This window comes from Python bivittatus, unplaced genomic scaffold (genome assembly GCF_059951505.1).
Source record: "Python bivittatus isolate LINGU-HERP-01145 unplaced genomic scaffold, Pbiv_v1 ctg000340_np1212, whole genome shotgun sequence".
NCBI classification, from domain to species: Eukaryota; Metazoa; Chordata; class Lepidosauria; order Squamata; family Pythonidae; genus Python; species Python bivittatus.
In genome coordinates, this window is record NW_028277056.1 from 4,556,562 (window position 1) to 4,580,949 (window position 24,388).

General features: G+C 43.1%; 1 protein-coding gene across 2 annotated transcripts in view; it reads right to left on the reverse strand.

Annotated features, from left to right (window-relative positions):
- Positions 1-24,388, reverse strand: part of WNT11 (Wnt family member 11) — a 56,059-nt gene that overhangs the window by 16,770 nt on the left and 14,901 nt on the right. The window contains exons 3-5 of one of the 2 annotated variants that reach the window (XM_088140459.1): positions 6,119-6,354; positions 2,587-2,700; positions 2,423-2,502 (exon numbers count right to left, since the gene is read on the reverse strand). In XM_088140459.1, coding sequence (XP_087996585.1) covers positions 2,423-2,502; positions 2,587-2,700; positions 6,119-6,354 — 430 coding nt within the window. Of the gene's footprint in view, positions 1-2,422; positions 2,701-6,118; positions 6,355-24,388 lie in introns of both variants that reach the window. The other variant, XM_088140458.1, reaches the window with a different exon arrangement.

Consider the following 24,388-nt stretch of genomic DNA (forward strand, 5'->3'; position numbering starts at 1 on the left):
ACTCCAGTTCTAATTTCTCCAAAGCACATTAATAGCCAAGGGAACTGACTCCACCGGATGGATTAATTCAAAAATCATAGCTTGCTCTGTTCATTGTACGACCTGGTACAAATTGGTGACCCACCAGAATGGAAACTAAAACCAGCAGTTTAGTCTTTTGTCAGGGTCTCAGCCCCCTCGCTGCAGGGTGTAGTCAAAAAAATCAAGATGGCAGCCACAATGGTGGGACGGAAGCTTCCCCCCAACACAACGTACATCTTGACTTTTTTGACCCTACTGTACGGACACACAGGCTTGGAGATGAGTCTGTAAGCTTTTCCCTTTTACTAATACCTGGAAACTAATATCTGCAAAGAAATCAGGGGCTGTACCTGGCTGAGTTGGAAAAGCTAAGCAGGGTTGGGCCTGGTTAGGACTTGGATGGGAGAAATCCCAGGATGGTGAGAATTGATTGGGAAATTAAAAAAAAAACCCTGCTATACAGTGAAAATGCCATCGATATGTCCATAGAATCTCCAAGAATCAAACACCGCCTTAACTAAAACTATTCTTTAAATTGTTCTCCTTAATAGGAGTTTGAGCCAATCAAGTGCTTTGATTCAAAGATGCTTCGACGGAAGCTCCCATTTGAAGGAAAATGCCAATTCAACATGTTATTTCCCTTCAAAGCATTGGAAAGGTGAGGGTGCATCCCTTTGATCTGGATAATTAAAGCAGATCCTGTGCGTGCGCAGAGGTTCCTTCCCACCAGAGCAAAACAGCTGGCGGAAGTGAGTCGCTTTGCTTCCCCAAGGCATCACTAGTGAATTTTACACAGTCTGAGTGCATACAATACATCTAACGGGTTATTGAATTAACTTATTTTCTAGATTTGTACTATATAACAAACTATAAACTCATCCAACAAGCTGGATTCACATAATACCCTAAGCCAATGTTTCTCAACCTTGGGCACTTTAAGATGTGTGGACTTCAACTCCCAGAATTCCCCAGCCAGCCATGTTGGCTGGGGAATTCTGGGAGCTGAAGTCCACACATCTTAAAGTTGCTAAGGTTGAGAAACACTTCCCTAAGCCAACCCAAAGGTCACCCAGGTTAATACTGACCATTGCGTGAAAGCATCAGTTAGATCCGTATTTGAACTAGTTAAGTATATTGTTTAAACTCGACATGTGTACGCATTACTCATGGGTAATTCATGTGGAATTCATTACTCATGTGTAATTCTCAGCTGGAGCATGAATCTATTATTATTTCACTTTCAAGCTCAGATTTTTACTGGATTTTTATCGCAGTTGCCCTCTGAGTCACATCTGATCACTGAATGGCATGTCAGAACCTGCATTTCAAGAGGGGCGTGACAGGCCAAAGAAATGAATGATACCAGGACTCCCCGGTCCTCCAATTTTATCTCATTTAAATTTATGGATTTAATAATTTCTCCCTTCTAACACATTACAAATTACTGTTTGTTGGGCCTCCAAGATTTTCAGAAGCCACAGGTGGGTTTGGGGATTTATTCCCAGGAGATATGGTGATGGCCACTAACTCGGATAACCTTAAAAGGGAAATTGGATACATTCATGAAAAACAGACCTATCAAGGACTGTTGATCTTCACCAGGTTGGGAACAGCTGGATTCCAAATCTCACCTGCTCCCATCCTCACCTGCAGGGCAACAAGGGTGGGAGAGGAACATGTCTCCATCTCCTCCTTGAGAGCCCCAGAGGCATCTCATTGGCCACAGCAAGAAACAAATTATTGAACTGAAATAGGCCTTGGCCTGATTGAGCGGGTCTGCTCTTCTGGCTTTAAGATGTTGTGATGTCCATTAACTCAGATGGCTTTCAAAGGGAAGTGGGTGGAGGAATCTATGCAGGTTATTGCACCTGAAGATTCCATGTGTCCTCTGGGTTGGGAGCAGGACTCCAAATCCCATCTGCAGGGAACAAGGGTGGGAGAGGAACTGTTTCTGTCTCCTGCTTGTGAGCACCTCAGAGACATCTGGTTGGCTGCTGGATCAAGATGGACCTTGGCCTCATCCAGTGTAGGGCTATTCCAGGCAGGGTCTTCCCCAGCTCTACTTGGCCATATTGGAGAAAGACTGGATCTGAGAAGTTCTGCTTCTCACTAAGCACAGAATAAACCACACAAGAACTCTGTAACGCGTGGGCATAGGATAAACAAGTTGATCATTGATTGTGGGTCAGATCTACTCAACTCATACTTTGTTACCCTTGATGGCACCCAGAATCTGCCCCTTGACTTCACCACCTCCGTTATTTGTCCTCTGGGTGCCTATCTAAGTTTGTATACCCAGGACAATCCCCCTGAGGACTCAGCCAGAGTTTCCATTCTGCCATCCCTTGTTAAACCCCAGTTGATGATTGCATAATGACAACAACTCTCTTGCATTGGTTACCTGTCTCCCTACTTCACTGTTGTGCAGGTGCATCAGCTTATTGGCTTGTGATCCTGATTTTTTCATCTTCATAGGAGCATCTGAAAATTTGGACCCCATGACAAGACCATAGTTGAGGTTGTCAGCACATCCTCCCCAGCGATACCCAGGTCCAGGTGTCTCACCTGGGATGGGACCACAGGAGCAGCCAGGGAGGTCCCCGGTGGTGCAGGCTCTTGCAATGGTGTGGCTGATGGCTGCGGCGGAGAGAGCGTACACAAAAGCTGACTCCCTGGTACCTGGAAGGCAAACCGAGAACACCACGCGTCATTCTGCAGACCTTCTAAACGGAGAAGCTTAACCAGAATGCATTCCACCAGAAAAATCCTAGGCCAGGTTTCCAAATGGGCGTTTTGAGCCTGCCACTTCTGACCGACTGCAGATCTCATCACAGGAAAATGAAGAAGCAGTGTGGAGTTTCTTCAGAAGATCAATGACATTACTATTCTACTCTCCTTTTTAAAGATGCAGTTCAAAAATGGGGGTTTGCTACATCCAGGATGGCCTGTGAAAGAGACCATCTCAGGTTCCTTCCAAAAACCAGGATGTGGCTAGGAGGGGAGACTGCCAGCTGTTCTGCCAGCTGGAAGAAGTCAGGAAAAAATTGACTTCTGCTGGGGATAATTTTCTTTTTTTTAAATGGGAAGGACTTGATTGGCCCACTGTATTAAAGTTATGGGAACTTTGGGTGCAAGCATCTACACATTGTTTAGAATTTTTGAATTAAACCAACAGTTTGGTAAAAACAGTAACACATGTGGAGTCCTTGGGGTTCTCTGAGCTTGGTGGTTTTCTTGCAAACATTTCATGACCCGGCTAGGTCACATCTTCAGACGTTCCCTAGCCAGGTAATGAAATGTCTGCAAGAAAACAACCCAGCTCAGAGAACCCCAAGGACTCCACAGTTCAACCCTGAGTTGCCCATATTTGCTTCTATTGGTACAGTAACACATGAACTGTAAATGTTCGGAAGGCCAATTTTTAAAAAATTAAGAGAAAAAGCAAGGAAGATACCCTGGGAAGAAACCCTTAAAGGCAAAGGAGTTGTAGCCAGCTGGGGGTTCTTGAAAAAAAACTTAATATGCAGTCTCAAACAATGCCAGTCAAGAAGAAACCCCGAAGAGATCTAAAGATGCCAACATGGTTGAAAAGCAGAGAAATCTTAATATTTGTGGAATCTGAAGACTACATTTAAAAATGCAAAGTTTAGGGTCCAGTTGGGGATGTGAGCCTGTCCTTGAAATGGTGACTATATTTTTTTTTAATCTTTACGGTTGCTTCTTGATTGCTTGACAGGCACCAGTGATGAGATTTTCAAAACTGTTTCCTGGCCTTTCTCGCACATCTGGCAAATGAGTGGGAGTCATAGCTCCCAGAATTCCCGTTGAGCCGATTTTAAGGAACAAACTCAGCTGCCACCGAGCGTCTTCTCTGCCCAACCGTAGATGCCAAAGGCTGTAGCAGGCCAACAGGAGAAGTATCCAAATTCTCATGTCAAATTTAAGCTCTCATGCCAAGATGTCACAAAATCCAGATGGCTATCCAGCTGTTTGGGGAAACACAAGCCAATCGTTCAGGACTCCGAACATTTCAATTTCGGGGACCACCAAACGATGGGAGCTCTCTCCCCGTTTACTTATTTATTTCACTTTATACTCTGCCTTTCTGCTCTGGCAACTACTCCAGCTGGCTAACAATTAAAAAAAAAGTTATGTAAAGTTAAAAATAGAGGCTTTTGGAAGACTTTGGATCAGTCGCTTTCTCTAACTCAGCCAACCGCACAGGGTTGCTGTTGTGGGGAAAATGGGAGGAAGGAATACGACGCACATTACCTTGAACTCCTGAACGAAAGGAAGGATATAAATCTAACCAATAAAAATAAGGAAAAACCTCTTTGCAAACTCTGAACAAGGTGGGGCAGGGTGGTCCAAACACAGCTCCCAAAAAGTGTGTTCCACAGCCTGGGAGCAACACCAGAGCAAGCCCATCTCTCCATGTCCAAAAAGATAAAACTTCCCTTCCTATATAATTTAACAACCAGACAGTTATGGGAGAAGTAATCCCCTCTGGCAGTCAGGCCCTAAGCTGTTTCGAGCTTTGAAATCAATTCCAGCACCCATGTTTCCCAACCGTCTCCATTTCCAGGTGTGTGGACTTCAACTCCCAGAATTCCACAGCCAGCGTGGCCATTGATGAGAATTCTGGGAGTTGAAGTCCACCCGCCTGGAAATGGAGAAGGTTGAGAAAAACAGAGCGTGTCCCGTAAGCCATTAGCAATCCATTGTTTTGATTGCAGTGGGATGTGAATGCAATAAATAAATAAACCCTGCAGATTTTTCAGGAAAGGCACTACGATGTGATCCCTGTACATTGCTCTGGCTAGCAATCTGATGTATTTTTCTGCATCGTGTGCAATGACAGGACACTCTTCAAGGGATGCTCCACGTAGAATGTGTGGCAGTAGTCAAAACAGGCTAATCCTTAAATGAGATTTGAGACATCATTGTCTCAAACAATGCCAGTCAAGAAGAAAACCAGGAGACATCTAAAGATGCCAACGTGGCTGAAAAGCAAAGAAGTCTTAATGTTTGTGGAATTTGAAGACTAAATTTAAAAATACAAAGTTCAGGGTCCAGTTGGGAACGTGAGCCTTTCCTTGAAATGGTGAATATATATATTTTTTAATCTTTACAGTTAGCATCCAGGTAAGTATGGACATGAAATGTATACCTTCATTCTTTATTCTATTCTCTATATCTTTTTGCTATTTTCTTTCTGAATCCCACAAATCTCTGTATTTCCCCTTCTATTATTAGCTGACCAGAGGGCGGAACTAGATAAGGGAGCTGAAGAACAGACACAAAAGCATCAGTTGGCAACATTTACAGCTACTAAACCGAAACCAACTAAAGGAAAGGTCAATCTATCCTAAATGTACAGCCACTGCTAATAAAAAAGCTTTATTTTATTTTATTTTATTTTATTTTATTTTATTTACTTATTTACCAAATGTATACGGCCACCCATCTCACAAGAAGTGACTCTGGGCAGCGCACAGCAAAAAAGTATAAAACAATAAACATGTCGAACATATTATTATTATTATTATTATTATTATTATTATTATTATTATTATTATTATTTCCTTTTTCAAAGGTAAGAGGGAAAAGTAAGAGGCCAGAACAAGGTGTGAAAACCTGCTCTGAGACCAGCACAGACATCACAACCTGTGTGCAGTATAGAAGATGGAGCTGAGATGCTCCCCCAAAAGTCCTCTTGGGGATCTCCCAATTCTCTTTCGTCCACTTGGTTAGTGGGGAGAAGGGCACCCCCACTTCTCCTTGTACGACACGGATATGGGATGTGTGTGGCTGTGGCTGGGGGCATGTTTGTTGCTCATAAATACGTTGCTCATAAAATAGGAAGAACACAATGGATCACCTCGCTGGGTGGCTATTTTGCTGTCTACCCTCAGAGATGTTCTGAGAAGAAGACCATCTGGTGAGCCAACTTGAAGGACAACAAAAGTTGCTTCATGTTTTATAACGCAATTGGGAGGGAATGCAGGTGTGGCACCAGCAAAGAGCCAGCAGGGAGCTAACCAAGGAAGCGGGTCACGCAAAATCTTGGGAAGAAATCCCTCCCTTTCCCCTTTACCTCTCTCCAAGTCAAGCAAGTACTGAGGAGCGCGCTCGATGGAGGAGCAATTCCACCGCATGTCGGCGAAGGCTTTGTGGCAGGTCTTGATCACCTCCCGGGCAGCCTGAATAATGGTCTGCATCAGTTCCAGGTTGCTGCGGCACAGCTGCACTTGAGATACGACCAGCCCTTCCAGCTGCTTACAGTGCTGGGTCTGGTTCAAGGCCAAAGCCGACGGAGTCTTGAACAGGGCTCTGAAAAGAAAAGAAGACCACCTGGTGAGTCATCCTGAAGAACCACCTCAAGAGGACAGAAGCAAAGCCCTGCAAGGAGGCATGGAAGGAACTGAGTAGGAGCTTGAGGAGAATGCAAAGGAGGAATAAGTACTGGGCGTGTTGAAGGGGGTTCACCCAGAAGAAACGCAAGACCTCTTTTCCGCTGTTCCACAGTGACCTCTTAAGTCATAGAAAAGCAGGAGGTGAGAAGAAATGTCCTAACTGTCAGAGCAGTTGGGCAGTAGAACCAGTTATCCAGAGAAGTAGTGAACGAACTCCTCTTTTCTGGATGTGGTCAGGCTCACTAGCCAGGTCTCAGCAGAATTTCCCAGAAACCCGACTTGGCTTGGTCTGACTACCCTCCAGGCTTAAAGCACTGAGACAGAGGATGTGCCACAGCTGGGGAAGAATCTTCACTGCCTATTAGAAGGAAGCGCTAAAATAAAATTGAGCTCTGTCATCATGACGATACCATGCCCTCTTTATACCCACTATGGTTTAAGTCCAGAGATATTAATCTTGAAGTCTGTTGAAAAAGGCAGGGCTTGTCCATGTAGTGGCCAAGAGTCCAAAGCCACAACAGGCTTTTCTACTAAAGGCAGGACTAGAACTTATGTTTTCCCAGTTTCTGGTCCAGCACCTTCACAACAAGACCAAACTGGCTGTCATATATGTCAGATGCCTCCAAGTCAACCTTGGATGTTCCCAACTCTGTGTACAAGGCCCTATATTTTTCCTGGCGGCATTTTTGGAAGTAGTTGGCCCTTGTCTTCTTCTTCCTGGGGTGGAGACAGGGGAACTGTCCCAAAGCCCTCCAGCTGGCTTTGTGCCTAAGGCAGGATTAGAACTCATGGTCTCCTAGCTTCTGGCTTGACTGGTTCCCATCTATCCATCTCCATCTCCTGCTTTCCCATTAAAAGTCTCCAAGTGTAATGGTGTGTAGGAACGACCTTGGGAGACAGGGGGAAGAGCCACTGCCAGGGGAATGGTCGGATAAGGGGCAGCTGAACCTGCAGAAGGAACGGGGGTGTGGCAAACATCTCAGAAGGGACCCTCCCTAGTTTCCTGGACTCACAGGAAGGTCACACGCAAGGTCTGCTCTTGTAATGGCCTGTGCGAATGACCTTGGAAGACAGGAGGAAGAGCCGCAGACTAGACAACAGTTTGATAAACAATATCCGAGCCTGAACGAGGGATGGGGGCATGCCAAACATCTCAGAAGGGACTCTCCCTAGTTTCTTGGGCTGCAAAGGTGACGGGGGAGAAATGTCCTTTCAGACTGGCAAGATTCTGTTCATGTAATCTTACAATAGAACTACTAGTTCTGGGCGTGCTTCTTGTCTGGACAATCTTGCAAGGCTTGCAAGTCTGAAAGGACATTTCTCCCCCATCACCTTTGCAGCCCAAGAAACTAGGGAGGGTCCCTTCTGAGACGCTCGCCCCGCCCCCATTCCTTCTGCGGGCTCAGCTGCCGCTTATCCGGCTGTTGTCTAGTCTATGGCTCTTCCTCCTGTCTCCCGAGGTTATTCCCACATACCGTTACACCAAGTGCTTTCCAAGGAAACTCAACACAACCATTCAGTTAAGATAATGGCTACCAAGCCTACCTTAAAACATCTCCAATATACAAAATGAACAATGCAATAGACAACGAAACAGTAATGTGGGGGATAAAAGCAGCAGTAAGGATGTTAACGATACCATAACTGCATGTGTGTGGACCCATTTAAGGGCCCAGGAGAATAAACATGTCTTTGGCACTGAAAAGAGGATTAAGATGGTACCGGATGTACCTTGCTGGAGAGGGCATTCAAACTTTTGGGGTTACCACTAAAGAGGCCCACTTCTTCACTGCTCCTCAGCATGGTAGGGTCACAGAATCATCAGATTGGAAGGACTTAGATCTTCTAGTCCAGTATATCTCAACTTTGACAGCTTTCAGATGTGTGGACTCCAACTCCCAGAATTCCCCAGCCAGCATGGCTGGCTGGGGAATTCTGGGAGTTGGAGTCCACACATCTGAAAGCTGCCAAGGTTGAGACACACTGTTCTAGTCCAACCCCCTCCCAGAAGAGGAACCCACTGACTGTCCCAGACAAATGGTCGTCCAACCTTTGACTCTCTAAAAATGATCTTTGGATATGGGCAAGAAAGTGATGTTCCTTCAGATACTGTGGCCTCAGCCATGCAGGACTTCAGAAGTTTTAGACCTTGTTTGGACTTGCTTGAAAAAACAACAACACTGGGATAGCTACAAGATGTTTTTAAAAATCGGCTCAATGGATGGAATATTCTGCCATGCAGCTGGGCAAGACCAAGGAAGCAAAAGCTAGAAAGATTTCAGGAAGATTTCTGTAATGTTCGTTTGGGGTAAATCTTGGAAATTAATCCAATGTGGTGGCTGTGGCTGCCAGTTAAAGCCACGTCACTTTTTATGGGTGCTGTGCTTGTGAGGCACATAAGAGGGACGGGGCTTTGATCATTCAGCCTCGGTGGCCATCTTGATGTTTTGGAACCCTCTGTAGATACCCTTGGTGGGCCTCCAACTCTCGTAATTCCTATGCTGGCCAGGGGTGATAGGTACTGTAGTCCAACACACCCAGAGGCACCAGACACCATAAGTGGATAAGATGGCGTCGCTTGATCAGTTCTAATGCCCTCATCACATGCCACAACATGGCTGTCATGAGAACCTCAGTTCCAATCACAATTAAAACTATTTCCTGTGCCGCCCCCCTTAAATCAAAATATTTTTTTAAAAATGGCTGAAACCCATGATACCCCCAAACCCCTGGGATTTCAGTTACTTTGTGCAAGTTTTTTGGGAGGGAGTTTGATGTTCTCAGATGATTTCCAGAATTCTCATAGGAGGTCTCACCAAAACAAGCGATGGGTTAAAGTTCTTGAGATGGCACAGTTGCAGCCAGGTTGAGTAGAGAGAAGCATCAGGACTTCAAGAAGTTGTCAAGCCCTGGCTTAAACTGTTGCGTCCTTAAATTATTAAACTGCATTGCAGATTGCTTGTGAACAGTGGTACACAAATACTGTAAGTTAACTTCAGTCTAATCAGAGAGACATGTCATCTGGACACGGCGCTCAGTTATTTTGCAAATTTCCCTTCCTTCCTCCAGCTTCCTCTCTGGACTTAGAAGATCATACTAGATTTTTTTTGGGGGGGGGGGTGTTACCTTGTTGTTTAATAACCTTTAGCAAGTTTAGCCTTCTTGTTTGCCAAATCAAAAATCAGAGGTTGGAAGGCTTTGGGTGGGGTGGTATGTGATGGGGGGTAATAGTGAGAAGGAAGAATCCTTGGGCCCTGGACTCAAATTCCTCAGAGATGGAATTGGAAAAGGGTTCTGATCCGGTAAAAGCACCTGATTAAAGCCTAACTCTAATCCAGGGTTTTAACTGAGGCTATTAAACCCATTTGCTTCTGCCGTAAAAGCCATCCATTAAGGACCATCATCAACCTTGAGGCCTGAGATGTGCTGGATGGAACTGTGCACATGAATGTGATTGGAAGAGCATGTGTCAATTTCACGTGGCTAGAAAGAGGCTCTGCAAGCATGGTTGGGTTGACCTGGGGGTTGTTCTGCAACTGGGAGCCCTAAAAATACTTTGGAGGAGCAAAGATTGGAATGGTTTACGGCTCTGCGAGGTGCAACCATAGTCGCGGCCTGCGCTTCAGATGGCTAAATGAGTGGACGAAGCAATCGAACATTACTCTAACGCTCTCCCAAATGAACTTGACCCGAGCTATTGTAGGTGCTTGCCAAAATATCCATTTTTCCTTTCCAACTCTATTACAAAGATGGGTTCCCTTCTCTGGGGAGAACAAAGGGCCAATGAGCATCCCACAAAGACGATTCTCTGACCCGAAAAGGAGTTTATTCTTCCTCTCCTGATCCTTTCCCACATTTTAACAGAGGAGGACATTGGTTTGCACCCGCCTGGACGGCCTTCAGATGGGATGGATCTGCAATTCCCAGAATGGACAGCCTACACAGCCTTTCCTCTTTGAGTCGCGTCTTGTATCCTCGGAGCCAGAAATAGCTGGAGACTTTTCAGCCAGCCAGCACCCTTTTCCATGAAGGACGGGCAGTGGAAGCGTGAATCATATTCCCCCGAAGATAAAATAAACAAGGAAATTAGCTTTCGAATTCCGTGAAGATTCATGGAAAAAGAAAAGGAGAACAGTCTTCTGCAGCTTGAGTCAGAAGGACAGAATGTGGAAAGTTTCATAGTTTCCTCTTTCGATACCGATTTCACAACTGTGTTTGTGTGAGAAATTATTGTGTTTACTGAACGTATTCGTCTTACATTCCATTCAATTCCCTTGCCAGCCATCACTGCTTGCGTTGCGTTGCATAGGTTATTTCTGCTACAAAGACTACCTTGGCCGATCCTGAAATCTCAGCAAAAAAAGTCTTAAAGGACCCCACTCCTTCCTTATTACTATCAAGAGAGCAACACGAAAATGGAGAAGAAGTACCCAGCTGAACTCTAAGGAGAGCTGACTCTTCACTTACGAAAATGTAGGATGGTTTGCGAGATCATGGCAGGTTGGCCTGTCCCACCCAACCCCTCCACATCCAGGGGCTGATCTGCAAGTGGAAAGAGAGTCAGCTGGAAGATGTTTATAGTTCTACTAAGTTATTATCTGATAAATCTGTCTGCGTGATTTGTCTGAATGATAGAAGTCAGCCTCTGTCTGGAGAAATGAAAACCATTTGTGTGTGTGTGTGTGTGTGTGTGTGTTTGTTTTCACAAAAGTTTTGGGTTCCATCTTCATATCTATCTATTCTCTCTCATCTATCTATCTATCTATCTATCTATCTGAAGATGGGACCCAAAACTTTTGTGAAAGTTGCTAAAGAACACCCTGAGATCTGGGATAACCGTTATGCACCAAACCTTTTATACAAGACATTCCAATGGAAAGAAGGGAAGAGTGATGAGATGCTGGGAAGAGAAACATCTTTCAGTGTGAAACCAAACCAAGGAATTCAGTTAATTCTTGGGTTTCACTGTTTCTCACTGAATTAGACATGCTTTAAGGAGCTGGCCGTGAGGGATAAATACAGCCTCTGATCATCTTTCACTGCTGAATGTCTTGTTTTCAAACTTTTTAATAAGAAACATCATTTCTTTAAACCAGTCTTCTCTGATCTGGTGTCTTCTAGAGGTTTTGGACTCAGACATGCTTTAAGGAGCTGGCCATGATGGGTAAATACAGCCTCTGATCATCTTTCACTGCTGAATGTCTTGTTTTCAAGCTTTGTAGTAAGAAACATCATTTCTGTAAACCAGTCTTCTCTGATCTGGTGTTTTCTAGAGGTTTTGGACTATGACTCCATCATTCCTGTTATGATGGTTGGCAATGATGGGAATTGTAATCCACTGTGTCTTGAGGGCATCGGGTTGGGGAAGGACATACCCATAAGGAAGGAGAAAGAGAGACAGAAATGCATCATGGCCTGGTGGAGTTTTCAAAAGTTCAAAGCAGGATCCAATGTACCTAGGAATACTTTTGTTCAGACCATATTTTTAAAAGCAAATCAAATGGACTTGTTCTTCACAGAATAACATCTGGACTGGAACGTAGTCCTTTGTTTTCTGTGCTTCTTTCAATTTTAAGTTTATTTATCAATCACATGTATATAGCCGCCCATCTCACAGTAAAGCGACTCTAGGCAAACCATCTCTCATGTTAAAGGATCACAACACAAAGGCTGTATTATCTGCAGGCAAAATGATGATACGGAGAGGAAACGTGTTTGAAAATCAAGCAAGCTTCCCTTGATTTGGTTTAGAAACAGTCTAGATCAGTGTTTCTCAACCTCAGCAACTTTAAGATGTGTAGACTTCAACTCCCAGAATTCCCCAGCCAACCCTGCTCGCTGGGGAATTCTGGGAGTTGAAGTCCACACATCTTAAAGTTGCTGAGGTTGAGAAACACTGGTCTAAATGTATGACTGAACATGGCAAAGGGGACATAGATTGGAAAGTAACTAGCAGTCCAACCTATTAATAGAGATAAAGCAATCTGTCTTCTGCCTAACCACCCCACTGTTGGGCTGTTCCCACAATTCTCCCCACCTGCATTTCTTCCATCAGCCAGTTTGTTTTCTGGATGCCTCTGGTATATTAAAAGAGCTCTAATGCTCTATTTCTGTTATTTCTGAAGTTCAGATCAAAAAGAATGGGATGACATAAACCATCTCACTTTTCTTCCACTCCAAGATAAGAGATTCTAGTTAGCATTCTCTTAGAGCCTTAGGTAAATCAAAAACATTTGCAATGCTGGAAAAAATATATCCGCTTTCCTGAATTTGGCACTCTCCGCTGCCCTATCATCAGTACTGTGCTGGTTGGGATGATGGGAGCTGTAGTCCAGCCTTTTTGGAGTGTGCCTGTTTGGGGGAGACAACTATGTCTCTGTGTTCTGGTATGAAGGAAGTAGATTAGATATTCCTCAAGATGATCAGCAAACGTGCTAAGCCATGGTTTACTAAGCACACTTTGCCAAATGAACCACAATTGGGCTCAGAGACAGCTTAAGCTACACACATAAGCTGGACCTGTCTTGACTTAGCATCTTGAGTCAACCCGGTCATTCACCTTTGTCCAGTAGGAACCTGAGAAACAGCAGAAGTGCGTTCCAGGGGAAGATGGTGGACTGAAGACAGCTCTGCGAACAAGCGGAGCTGACGTTAGCAGCGTTTTACAAGGGAGCCGAAGCAGATCAGTTCCTACAATCTTCTCTGGATCAAAGAGAGAGACACAAGATCACCTAACCTGTTCTCCTTACGGTTGTTCCTGTTTCTCACGAAGAGACCGCAAGACAGCGATCTGCGGTGGGGTGGGCGGGAAACCAGGAGATGGGAGAGTTTGCCATATTTGCTCCAGCTGCAAACGGAGCCTTTCAAAGGACAATACGTTTGTGCACTTCCCTCGCTAACTATTTTCAGAAGTTGCTATGAACGGTTGCAAAGTACAAGGAGTCCCCAGGTTAAGAACGCCCAGTTTACGGATAACCCTCGGTTAAAAATGGAGGTTATTGTAGCAAAATTCAAGTTAAATACACAATGATTTGAGTTAAATACACAATGGTTCGAGTTCATTACACAATACTACTTATACAGTATTATACAATCATACTGTTCCGGCTTACATACAAATTCGACTTAAGGACAGACCTTGGGAACGGAACTCGTTCTTAAAATGAGGACTACCTGTAGTTAGACACCCTGCAGAGTGACAAGTCTGGATATACTGGGTGAGTACTTTCAACCCTCAATATAAGAATATGAAGATCTATTTTTATAATCTTTAAGAACTTAAAATAAACAGCAAAAAGTAAGACAAGGTTTTCACTACAGAAAGTTTTAAGGGTTCAGAAAACATTGGAGGTTTGGACTTTGAATATTAAGTCTCTGAAATTATTTTTTTGTAAAAAGAATAAATGTATGTCTGTGGGAAAGAAAAATTGTTTTTGAGATTGGGGTTATAAGACAAGCAATTTATAATGGCATTTAGAGACATCTTTGAAGAACCGCGTAGAGACCTGCAATATGAATTTGATTTATTCATGTTGGGTCTTCCTGAGAATGGTTTCTTCCCAGACAAAGATGTTGCAAAACGAGATATGCAGCAAAATTTACTTGAGGAAAATATGAACGAGAATAAGAATCTGTCACCAGATATAGAGAGAAAGCTGGAGGAGGTTTTAAAAATCAAGAAGGAAATAAAAACGATAATGCCAAAGAACAATTGGAAAAATTTCCTTTTGTTGGATTTACAAAAGAGACTGTTTAAAATGCTAAAGAAATTTGTAACAAGGATCAACAACCATCTGAATGGATTACAGAGAAAAACTACCCTGTATAGAAGGAAAAAAAAGTCAGTTTATTCAACCAGGGATAAAATGGCAGATGTTGTTATTCTGGGTGGTTCTTTCTGGATTTATTGATATCTTAATTAGAAAAATGTGGTGTACTGGATTTGCTTACATTTAATATGATATAAAATTCTTTTCCCTTATAGCTACTTTATGTAATCCTAATTTTATAGTACTTAAACTGGCTTTGCATTTAACTGTTTCTCTTTATCCAAAGTAAGAAAGTTTGGACAATTTGTCCTTTTAGAGAAATTATTTCTCTTTGTTATATTAAATTCTAGTCTTTTGTTTATATTTAGAAACTGGGATGACTTTATATTCGTGAAATGTGGATGTGCTTATAATTTAGAGTGGAGATATGGAATGTGTATTTGAATGGGATAAGTTGCTATCTGGAATGTTGTGTACTGGAGCTTGTCTTTCGTAAAGGAGAAATGGTCTATTTTTGTCATGTTAAACTTGGGTTTTTTATTTTGTTTATATTAGGATCTAGGGACCATTTTATGCCCTTTCAGTGGGATTTTGTTGTAGTTAACAGCTGAGATGTGGAATGTTGAGTTTTATATATGTTAGTTAATGTTAAAATCTGAAAGCTTTGTTTGGACCTTTTGCTGGTGACTGGGTGAAGAAGACGTTGCTTATTTGATTTGTCTATTGATAAGAAATGGGTTATGGGATGAAGAGTTTTATATTCGTTAGCTAAGAGGAAGTGAAGAGGTCAGGGAATTGCTTATACTTGCCATGATGAGGGTGGAAAGTTGCTTTCATGGGGTGGAGGGGGGTTCTTTCTTTCTTTCTTTCTTTCTTTCTTTCTTTCTTTCTTTCTTTCTTTCTTTCTTTCTTTCTTTCTTTCTGTTTGCATTTCTTCTCTTTCTCTTTTTTTCTTCTAGTGTGCATTATCTTGTATTGTTTTATTCAAAACTTTTGATAGAATTATTTAGCCAAAAAAAAAAAAAAGCAGAAGTGCCTGACTCTGTCCAGAGAGAATTCACCTAGTGCCCCCTAATGACCATACCATATAATGACATTATCCATGTAATAATAATGATTTACAGAAGTAAAAATGCCGCTTGAAATATCATATATAATAAAGTCCCCCCTCCCATCTTCTGGAAAAGATGACAATCTGCTGTTTAAAGACAGGAGGCAGAATCTTCTATACTTTACACGCTATAATCAGAATTATCCTAACCTGTCAGGTTCAGCCCAAAGAACTCCAAGAGACAATGCAAATTCAGTTCTGCTGCATTTATTAGCTACAACCTCCAGACAGAAATCTCCCTAGGCTGGACCCCAGTTCCCAAGCCAGCCAGCCACAACACCGTGAATTCCTTAGGGAGGTGCCAGCCTCATCCTCTTGAACTTCCCACACTCCTGCTGTGGACTAAGAACACGCTTATCTCCCTGAGCCTGGCCTTCATAAGTCCATTCCATCACATAACCAGATGTATTGTGGTAAGTGAGGTCCTTCCCAGCATTTGAATAATGCCACTATGCTAGGGATATATCCATTCTCCAGTTGTTGTACACATTGCCAACCAGCTTCCAGCTCCAATTCAAAGGGTACCATAAGGACCGTATTCTCTAGGTAGACATCTGCCTGAGGGTCCCTCCACCATGAGAAGAGAGGGTGCCTAGGCATGTGGACAAGTCCTTTCCTGTTGTAGGCCTCTCACTTTGGAACATGTCCCTGAAGATGTACCCGGCCCCTTCCTATCAGCCTTCCACAAAGTGGTCAAGACAGTCATACTGGGGAGTTAGATGCTCATCTGATTACTTTGGTGACGTCTTTACTTAATTCCCACTTATCTTGTTTTTTCTGAATTTCACTTCGATTTTGATGGTAAACAGCCAAATGTCAGTGGTATACAATACTTGTAAATAAATATATACCCTCTCTGGTTTGGTCTATCCAAGGTCCATCTTAGTCTGGCATTTTCTTTCTTGCAGACCAAACCAATCCAGAATCTGTAAGTTGGCCTGTAAGGCCAAGTTAATAAATGAAATCTTATAAGATTTAGGATTCCTAATGCAGTACCTTCTCCTTCAGCTAAGATCTAATGGAGATACCCTCTTGAAAATATCACAGTTGCTACAGATTTCCTCTGAGGTGATCCATAAAGAACATTTTAATAGAAACTCCCTCGTTGTGGTCTCAAGCCTAGAGAGTGATCCAGCTTAAACACAAATCAATGATTCCAACCAGCATCTCTGCAGCTTCAACTGTGGTTTACCATTGTCTGGTGTCACACAGTTTTAAAGAGTTTTAAACCCCCATGATTTTCAAAAACTTTTACTAAATTTCTGTCTCCTCCCAAACCTATTCTTTAACCTATTGTAAACTGGAATTTTCTTTTCTTTTTTGAATTATGCATATTCCCACCTGAGATTGCATTGAACAAGGGTAGCTTAGGTTTTTTTTTTTTAAATGAATGAACCAGCAAACATTATCTGCTTATCCATCTAAATTGCTACAATTCTCCTTGTTCTCCCCCCCCCCGCCCCCAAAAAGAACCTGGCCTTTTTTGCTGTCTTCAAGAAAAAAAGAAATTATTACTGTTCTTCAGCCTTTCCGTTGGTAATATAAACAAGTGTCAAATTAAATTTTGACAATAGTGACAGGGTTTTCAAATAACATTAGGGATACTGTCAAGAAAGTGTACAGTTCATCGTAAAGGACATATCTAGTAAGAACTTAATTACTTTGGGCAAGTTGAATAAATTCACTTAGAAATAGAAAGACGCCATGGCAGATAAAGCTTTGGAAACAGTTTTTCTTTAGTCTGGAAAACTAAAATGATGTTTGTACAATAAGAGCTGGGCAACATTCAGAACTACAGAACTCCACATTCAGAAGTACAGGTAGTCCTTGATTTACAACCACAATTGTGACCAGAACTTCCATCACTAAATGATGTAGTTGTTAGTGAGTCACACCCGATTTTACGACCTTTCGCCATGGTCATTAAGCGAATCGCTGTGGTCATTAAGCAAATTGTGCAGTTGTTAAGCGAATCTGGCTTTCCCATTGACTTTGCTTCTCAGAAGCCCCCTGGGAAGGTCGCAAATGACTATCATGTGACACCAGGACACTGCAAAAGTCATAAATACATGCCGGTTGCCAAGCACCCGAATTTTGATCACATGGCTGTGGAGATGCTACAATGGTCGTAAGTGCAAGGACCAGTCATGAGTCACTTTTTTCTGTGCTGTCATAACTTTGAATGGTCGTTAATTGAATGGTCATAAGTTGAGGACTACCTGTATCAAGATGGTAGAGGCCTTTCAGAACTAGTCATTCAAAATTACCATGTGGTGAGGACCTTTTAGAATAGTTAAGTCCCCCTTCAGATTGCAGATAAGAAATCTTACATTTGAAATTGCTATATTGGAAGAAAAAACACACTTCCCTATACAAATGAATATTTTAGATCTCTCACTTGCACTCTCTTTCTCACTGTTTGGCTTACGTTTGCACTGCTTGCCCAATAAGAAAATTAAACCTAATTTTAAAATTTCCAGTCTGCATCGCCAAATGTACTGTAACTAGGCTGACCAATTAACAGTCAATGAGATGTAATGAAGAACAAAGCAAAATGTAGGAACAAAAAGAATGCAGTAGTGAAGTAGAAAGCAATATCTTTTGACATGCCCACCCTTCCCATTCCTTTATAAACAAACACATGCAGAGATGTGATTTGGTATCCTCCAACATTTCACAAATCAGAAGAGAGGCACGCTTGAGTCAATCTATGTCAAACTTCCATATGAGTTGGGTTGCAACCACAGTCAACTCCAGCCAGCAAGATCATACTGCTTGGAGGTAATGGGACATGGTCTCCAACACATCTGGTTTATACCTAGTTCAGGAACATCTGCCAAGCTACACTTCTCTATACTTCATTTCTTCTTCCATCCCTTGGGTTTTCAAGAGTTTTGATTTCTTAATAGGCTCCTAGCAGAAAGCATTTTTCCCTAATTCATCAGGTCCAAAATATTCCCATGGCTGCACTGTGCATTGTAAATTTCCCTTTATGCTCATGTTTCTCCTCGGCCCTGCAGAAGAGATCCACGGTGGTGGAGCGTTATAGTACGTTAGTGATTGTGCATCTTTGCACAACCATTGATTATTGAATCAAGGATTAAGTATCTGCCAAGAGATAGTATCTGGCATTTCATCTAATGTTCAAGCTCAAGAGATGTTGACATGAACACTTTGGAAAGGGAATATATATATATGGTTGGAAAAGGAATCAATTACAAGTTGAATATGAGTCAGCTGGGTAAGGAAGGTGCTAAAAGACCAATGCCATTTGAGGTTACAGAGTCAGGGTGAACATGCTGGACGAGGAGTGGGGAGACTGGGTTCTAGTTCCTCTCAACCACAGAAGGTCCCTGGGCAGTCTTTGGGCTGGTCGTTCTCTCTCTCACTCCCACTCACTGGACAGTGTTGTTGTGGGGATAAAAGAAAGAGAGATCTCCATGTCAGCCACCTTTGGTTCTGGGGAAAAGGTGGGATTTAATCTAACAAATCAATACCACTCCCACTCTATTCTACTTTAGTCAGCACCCCTCTTGACTATTCTGTCCAATTCCAGACACCACCTTTTAAGACAGATTCAACTGCTTTTGTTCCAGATTGCACGGCATAGAATCATGGGTTTGAATTACAAGGAGGCATATTCAAAGGAAATGTTAAGAACACAATAAAAGTGGTTTGACGGTGGGAACAATTACTGTAAGAGGTGACAATCTCCTCTTTCCTGTATGCATTCAAGTAGGGGTGGAAGCCTTAATTTCATTTAGATGTCCATTCATTCCTTAGCTTTTTAACCTGTCTTTCCTCTATTTCAATATTTCTCAACCTTGGCCACTTGAAGATGTGTGGACTTCAACTCCCAGAATTCCCCAGCCAGCATGGGGAAGTCCACACATCTTCAAGTGGCCAAGGTTGAGAAACACTGCTCTATTTGCTCAAAGTCATGTATAGTCCCTCCCAGTCTGATACCCACCTTAAAACAACCTTCATGGTCTCTTGGGCTGGGAGACAGGAAGCACTAGACTCTTGCTTCCTCTTATGGAAACAATGGACAATTTGGGGTGGAGCTTCCTTTAGACCCACCTCCTTGAGATACCACCCCAGGTTTCATCTGGCTTGCTAGAAGGTTGGAACTTTTGTTTCCCACTCTGGATCCAGACCAAGTTCTCCATTGTTACACTCTGGCCTTCATCAGGATTTTCCTTTTCTGCCCTACTAAAAATGGGGAGGTGGGGGAAGAGGGAATCCACACTCATATCTGCCTTCTGGATGGTGCTGATGACTATGCCATGAGGAACAAATTAACTAGTTAAGAATTGATGCCTTTGAATTGTGGTGCTGGAGAAGACTTTTAGGAGTCCCCTGGACTGCTAGAAGGTCAAACCAGTCAGTCCTAAAGGAAATCAACCCTGACTGCTCATTGGAAGGATTGATAATGATGTTCAAGCTCAGATACTTTGGCCACCTAATGTGAAGAGAGGACTCTTTGGAAAAGACCCTGATGCTAGGACAGATGGAAGGCAAAAGGAGAAGGGGACGGCAGAGGATGAGATGGTTAGAGAGCATCACTGAAGCAATGAGCATGAAACTGAGCAAACTCAGGGAGGCAGTGAAGGTCAGGAAGGCCTGGCGCAATATGGTTCATGGGGTCACGAAGAATCGGACACGATTTAATGACTGAACAACAACAACAACAACAACAAATTAGCTCAAAGCTGCCACTGGTTCTGGAGAATCTCCAGCACATTTCTGCATCAATACTTGCTCTTTCCTTGACTCCAGGTTTCATGCCTATCAATCTTTCCCTTCTTCTCAGCTTTCCATTCCCAGAAGCTAGATAGGTAGATCTCATTTTCCTCCTGCCCTTTTTGAGTTAACAGACCTGGGGCTGCTCTTTTCTTAGCCCTGAAACTATTTGCCAACTTTCCCTTGCTTACAGAACTGTTGCCTCTTATGTGGGAATCAGGGAATCTCAGCAGCTTGAGCATACCTCCTTTCCATCGCTTTCCATCAGCCCATTCTACTACTTTGTACGCTGGACCTGACTGGCTTGTTCAGATGCTCTCAATGCAGAGATTTGTAAAGTTGTCCCAAAGAAGGGGTTTCCTGCTGCATCTCTACATCCTCAAAGCTTTGGGTTGGATCCTAGCTTTGGCCTTCACTTAGCTTTCCATGGGCAATTATTCCTTAGAGCCAACCCCACCTTTCTCTAAGTGATCCTGCCCCCGGAGTGGCCAAGGACAATGAGATCCGTAACTCAAAGCAAAATGGATGAACGAGTTCTAAGCAAACATAATTCTACCGCCTTCATCGGCCTCTTCTTGGCACGAATGTGAGATTTTTTTTAACAGGAAAATATAGGCAGAACAGTTGGTCTTCCATAAACAAGACAAGGCTTGTTCTCTGGACCAGAAAGAAAAGAACCAAGTTGGATGCCCTTGTGGACTCCTTAGAGGAATGAACATAGCGAGGCAATTGTCTTTGATCAATGAGCCAACATTGCAGGCTTCCAACCTCATTATTCTGGGGTAGGAGTGCAATGACCTAGAAACCTTGGGCTAAACAAGTCAGATGTAAAATATTAAGTGCCGCTGACCGACGCTGAGCCAATTGGTCTACGGCAGGGATTGCTTTGTTGACTTCAAATGGAGAAAGTCCTCCTTGAAGCCGGGCCAGTTGATGGTGTTTGGCTTAGCTAGCATGTAGAGAAACAGCATGGCCATCAACATTTATCAGGTTTTGTTTGATTCAAGGGGTTCCAACAACCATGTAAACCTATAAAGCTCTCTCCCACTGATTCAGATTATTTCTCCAGCACGTTGTCTGTTTTCCAAGATCTTAGGAAACGAGAGAGGACTTTCCGTACGCTTCTGACCAAGGTAGCTGATTTCCTGGACCCTAACCCACAAATATCCATGTACAGAGTTGTGTAATTCTGAATCATATCACTGCTCTGTACTGCACCAATCACAGTTTTGTCGCATTCCCCCCAACCAGAAAGCAAGCTAGGCTGTTTTAGGGCTGCAAAAACCTGGATGACCATCAGACGACTGCAAAGAGTTACTAGTTTTTTGTATCCTTTGCTTCTATCCAATGGTTGTGTGAACTTTTGCAACCCAGATACAGTAGTTATAGACCAAAGCTTTTTGTCCATCTAACCCAATGTTTCTCAACCTAGGCACCCTTAAGATGTGTGGACTTCAACTCCCAGAATTCCCCAGCCAGCTATGCTGGCTGGGGAATTCTGGCAGTTGAAGTCCACACATCTTAACGTTGTCAAGGTTGAGAAGCACTGATCTACCCTATTGTTTTCTAACCCAAGTAACCTCCAAATATATGACCCTCAGCTCCCACGATTCCCTAACCAGCAAGTCCATGGCTGAGAAATCTGGGAGTTGAAGTCCACAGGATAGGAAACATTGCTTTTCTCCTCTACCAGATAGCTGTTTAAGAACTCTTCTGTTATAGATGTTGGAAAGAGTGTCTCTTGCATGCAAGGCAGATGTTCCAGGCAGAAAACATAAATTAAAACTTCCAGCCTCTCTCAGCATCCTTTCATCTCTCTGCAGCCTCCCTAATCATTTCCTGATACAACCAGGCCTCCTTGGGTGAAAATCTCTCTGCAAATCCTTTTGGGCTGAAGGGAATCATGCGAAGGCTGCAGATCTCTAGAAGAAGGATGGAGCAATGACATACTAGCCACTCACACACGTCCCTTGGGTGCCTTGTCACTTGATGAGCACAAAGACACCATCTTTTACCTATGAGAAGTTCCAAAAAAACCAAATCCTTTCCATCAGATTTAATGGGAATTGGTAGCAGTCAGGAAGAAGTTTCATTCTGGTTCTAACAGAAGTTCCAGTCTACCATCTTTCAATGGACTAACTTTTGTTCTTCCCCATCGTTGGCTATCTCTCTACCTATGTGCCATTCTGTCTTTTCTCCGACCAAATTATTTTTTAAAGAATTCGAGCGCACCACTGGTCCTTCTCAACTTAAGTCAAAGGGGAGATCCTTGCTCTACCAAATTTTGGAGTTCCAGAGGGTGAGGTGGTGGCTGCCAAGAAGGAATGATTGTTTTTAAGAAACCCTCTGGTTTTGAGAAAAGCTGTATAATTTTGCAGAAATGGGATCAGGCTCGAGCAACGGCCTGTGCAAACACAGGCCACTGTTCTTCCGCTTTGAGTTCCCTTTCATACTTTTTTGTTTCCTGGCAATAAGTATGCGACCACCCTAAATGTTGCCTTTACAAGTTATAAGAAAGGGAAAGTGCTCCCCAGGAGTATAATTAAAAAGTCCCAGCCCTAAGACAATTGTTAGCGGCTGCAGTACTACTGAAGTTATTCATAAATGGGATTGAAGTGCTTTGCAGAAATATGCCTTGAAGCTATTTCTTGTTTTTAGAAAAGGGGGGATGATTCTTGCGACAGAAATGAACATTTGGGAAATGTGAGGTTCTCATCCTTTAAATTGCACGGTGCCAATTAAAGCACCTTCTCTCCATGGGGGTGCTTGTCGTTGCAGAGAGCGCCCCCTGGTGGCCTGCTTGAGAACTCCTTCTCAATGCCCTTGCTAGCGTTCTGTTGCCCATCGCTAGAGAGGTCATCAAGGTTGCGGGTGGGCGGCTGGGCAGAAGTTGAATTAAATTCAGCGGGGTGTATATAGGGCAAGAACGGAGGGTTGGGGGGAAGAATATGAAGCTTCCAAAGTGTGGATCAGCTACATCAACATCAACCTTGACCAATGGCCTTGGTAATGGAACAGCAGAGAAGCAGTTGGGGAGCTCCCGGTCAACGTTTTTCACCTCTAGCCTAATCCTTCCAGCACAAAAGGCAAATCGGGAAAACTTTTATTCTTTTATCTTCTTGCCCATTTCAGAGATCAAAACAGGATCAGCTTCTTGCAATCGGGACTCAATTTCCATTTCAGCCCAATGGGTGTTGAGTATTTGCTCCCCAATGAATATTGATGAGTATGAGTATTTGCCCCTGATATGCTCAAAATGAGTGTTTGCCCATCAATCATTTGCTGAAAATTTGCTTTTCATCCTGTGCCTGGCATGACAGGCAGAGAAAGAAGGAAAGAAGGAAAGAAGGAAAGAAGGAAAGAAGGAAAGAAGGAAAGAAGGAAAGAAGGAAAGAAAGAAAGAAAGAAAGAAAGAAAGAAAGAAAGAAAGAAAGAAAGAAAGAAAGAAAGAAGGAGAGTGGGTGGGTGGTGGGAGGGAGGGAGGGAGGGAGAGAGAAAGAAAGAAAGAAAGAAAGAAAGAAAGAAAGAAAGAAAGAAAGAAAGAAAGAAAGAAAGAAAGAAAGAAAGGCTGCCTTTGCTTCTGAGGCCCAGTGGTGAATAAAAAGTCACAGTTGAATCAAGCCCCACTCTTGGCAACTTCACAGACTGCCCCCCCCCCCATGACTTTTCTGCCAATGGTACAGAAGTAGTTTATGGCCACTTTCTGTTTGGGGGGCTTTCCAGTCTAGCCTAAAAGCCCAGGGATTTCTTTGTGGTCTCCCCTCCATGTATTTTTTTACCTAGATCTGACCCTATTCCACCTGGTGCACCACCCAAATGCCACGGGACAGTGTCTGTGAGCTCAGAAGAATACCTAGTTTAGCAAAAATACAAAAAAAAAAAAAAAAAAAAAGAGGATCAAGAAGGAAAAACAAAGATTTAAGGGCTGAAAAAATGGAACTGGGAGGAGACACTCTGTGGATTGTCCACCCTTGGAATGAAGTATCCTGTCAAACGGCACGTGCATTGCATGATTAAGCTCTCAATGGATCTGGCTCCCTTTTTTTAATTTCAAAATTGCTGACCACCAGTTGCTTGCTAGTAGGAAGCTGGGAAGAAATCTACAGATTACCATCAAGGGCCTGTATGTGTGTGTGCGCGCGCACACACAGTGTGGTCCATTTTCGACATGACGCAACTTCTTCATGCTCACGCGTATCTCAGTTCCAATGGGACGGAGCTAGCATAGGAAAACAGAATAATTCTGCTCCAATCTAGCCCCCTCTGCCCTGAATGGCTAATCTTGACCTACCATCCCCAGTATACCAATCTGGGGTGGGAATTTGGGG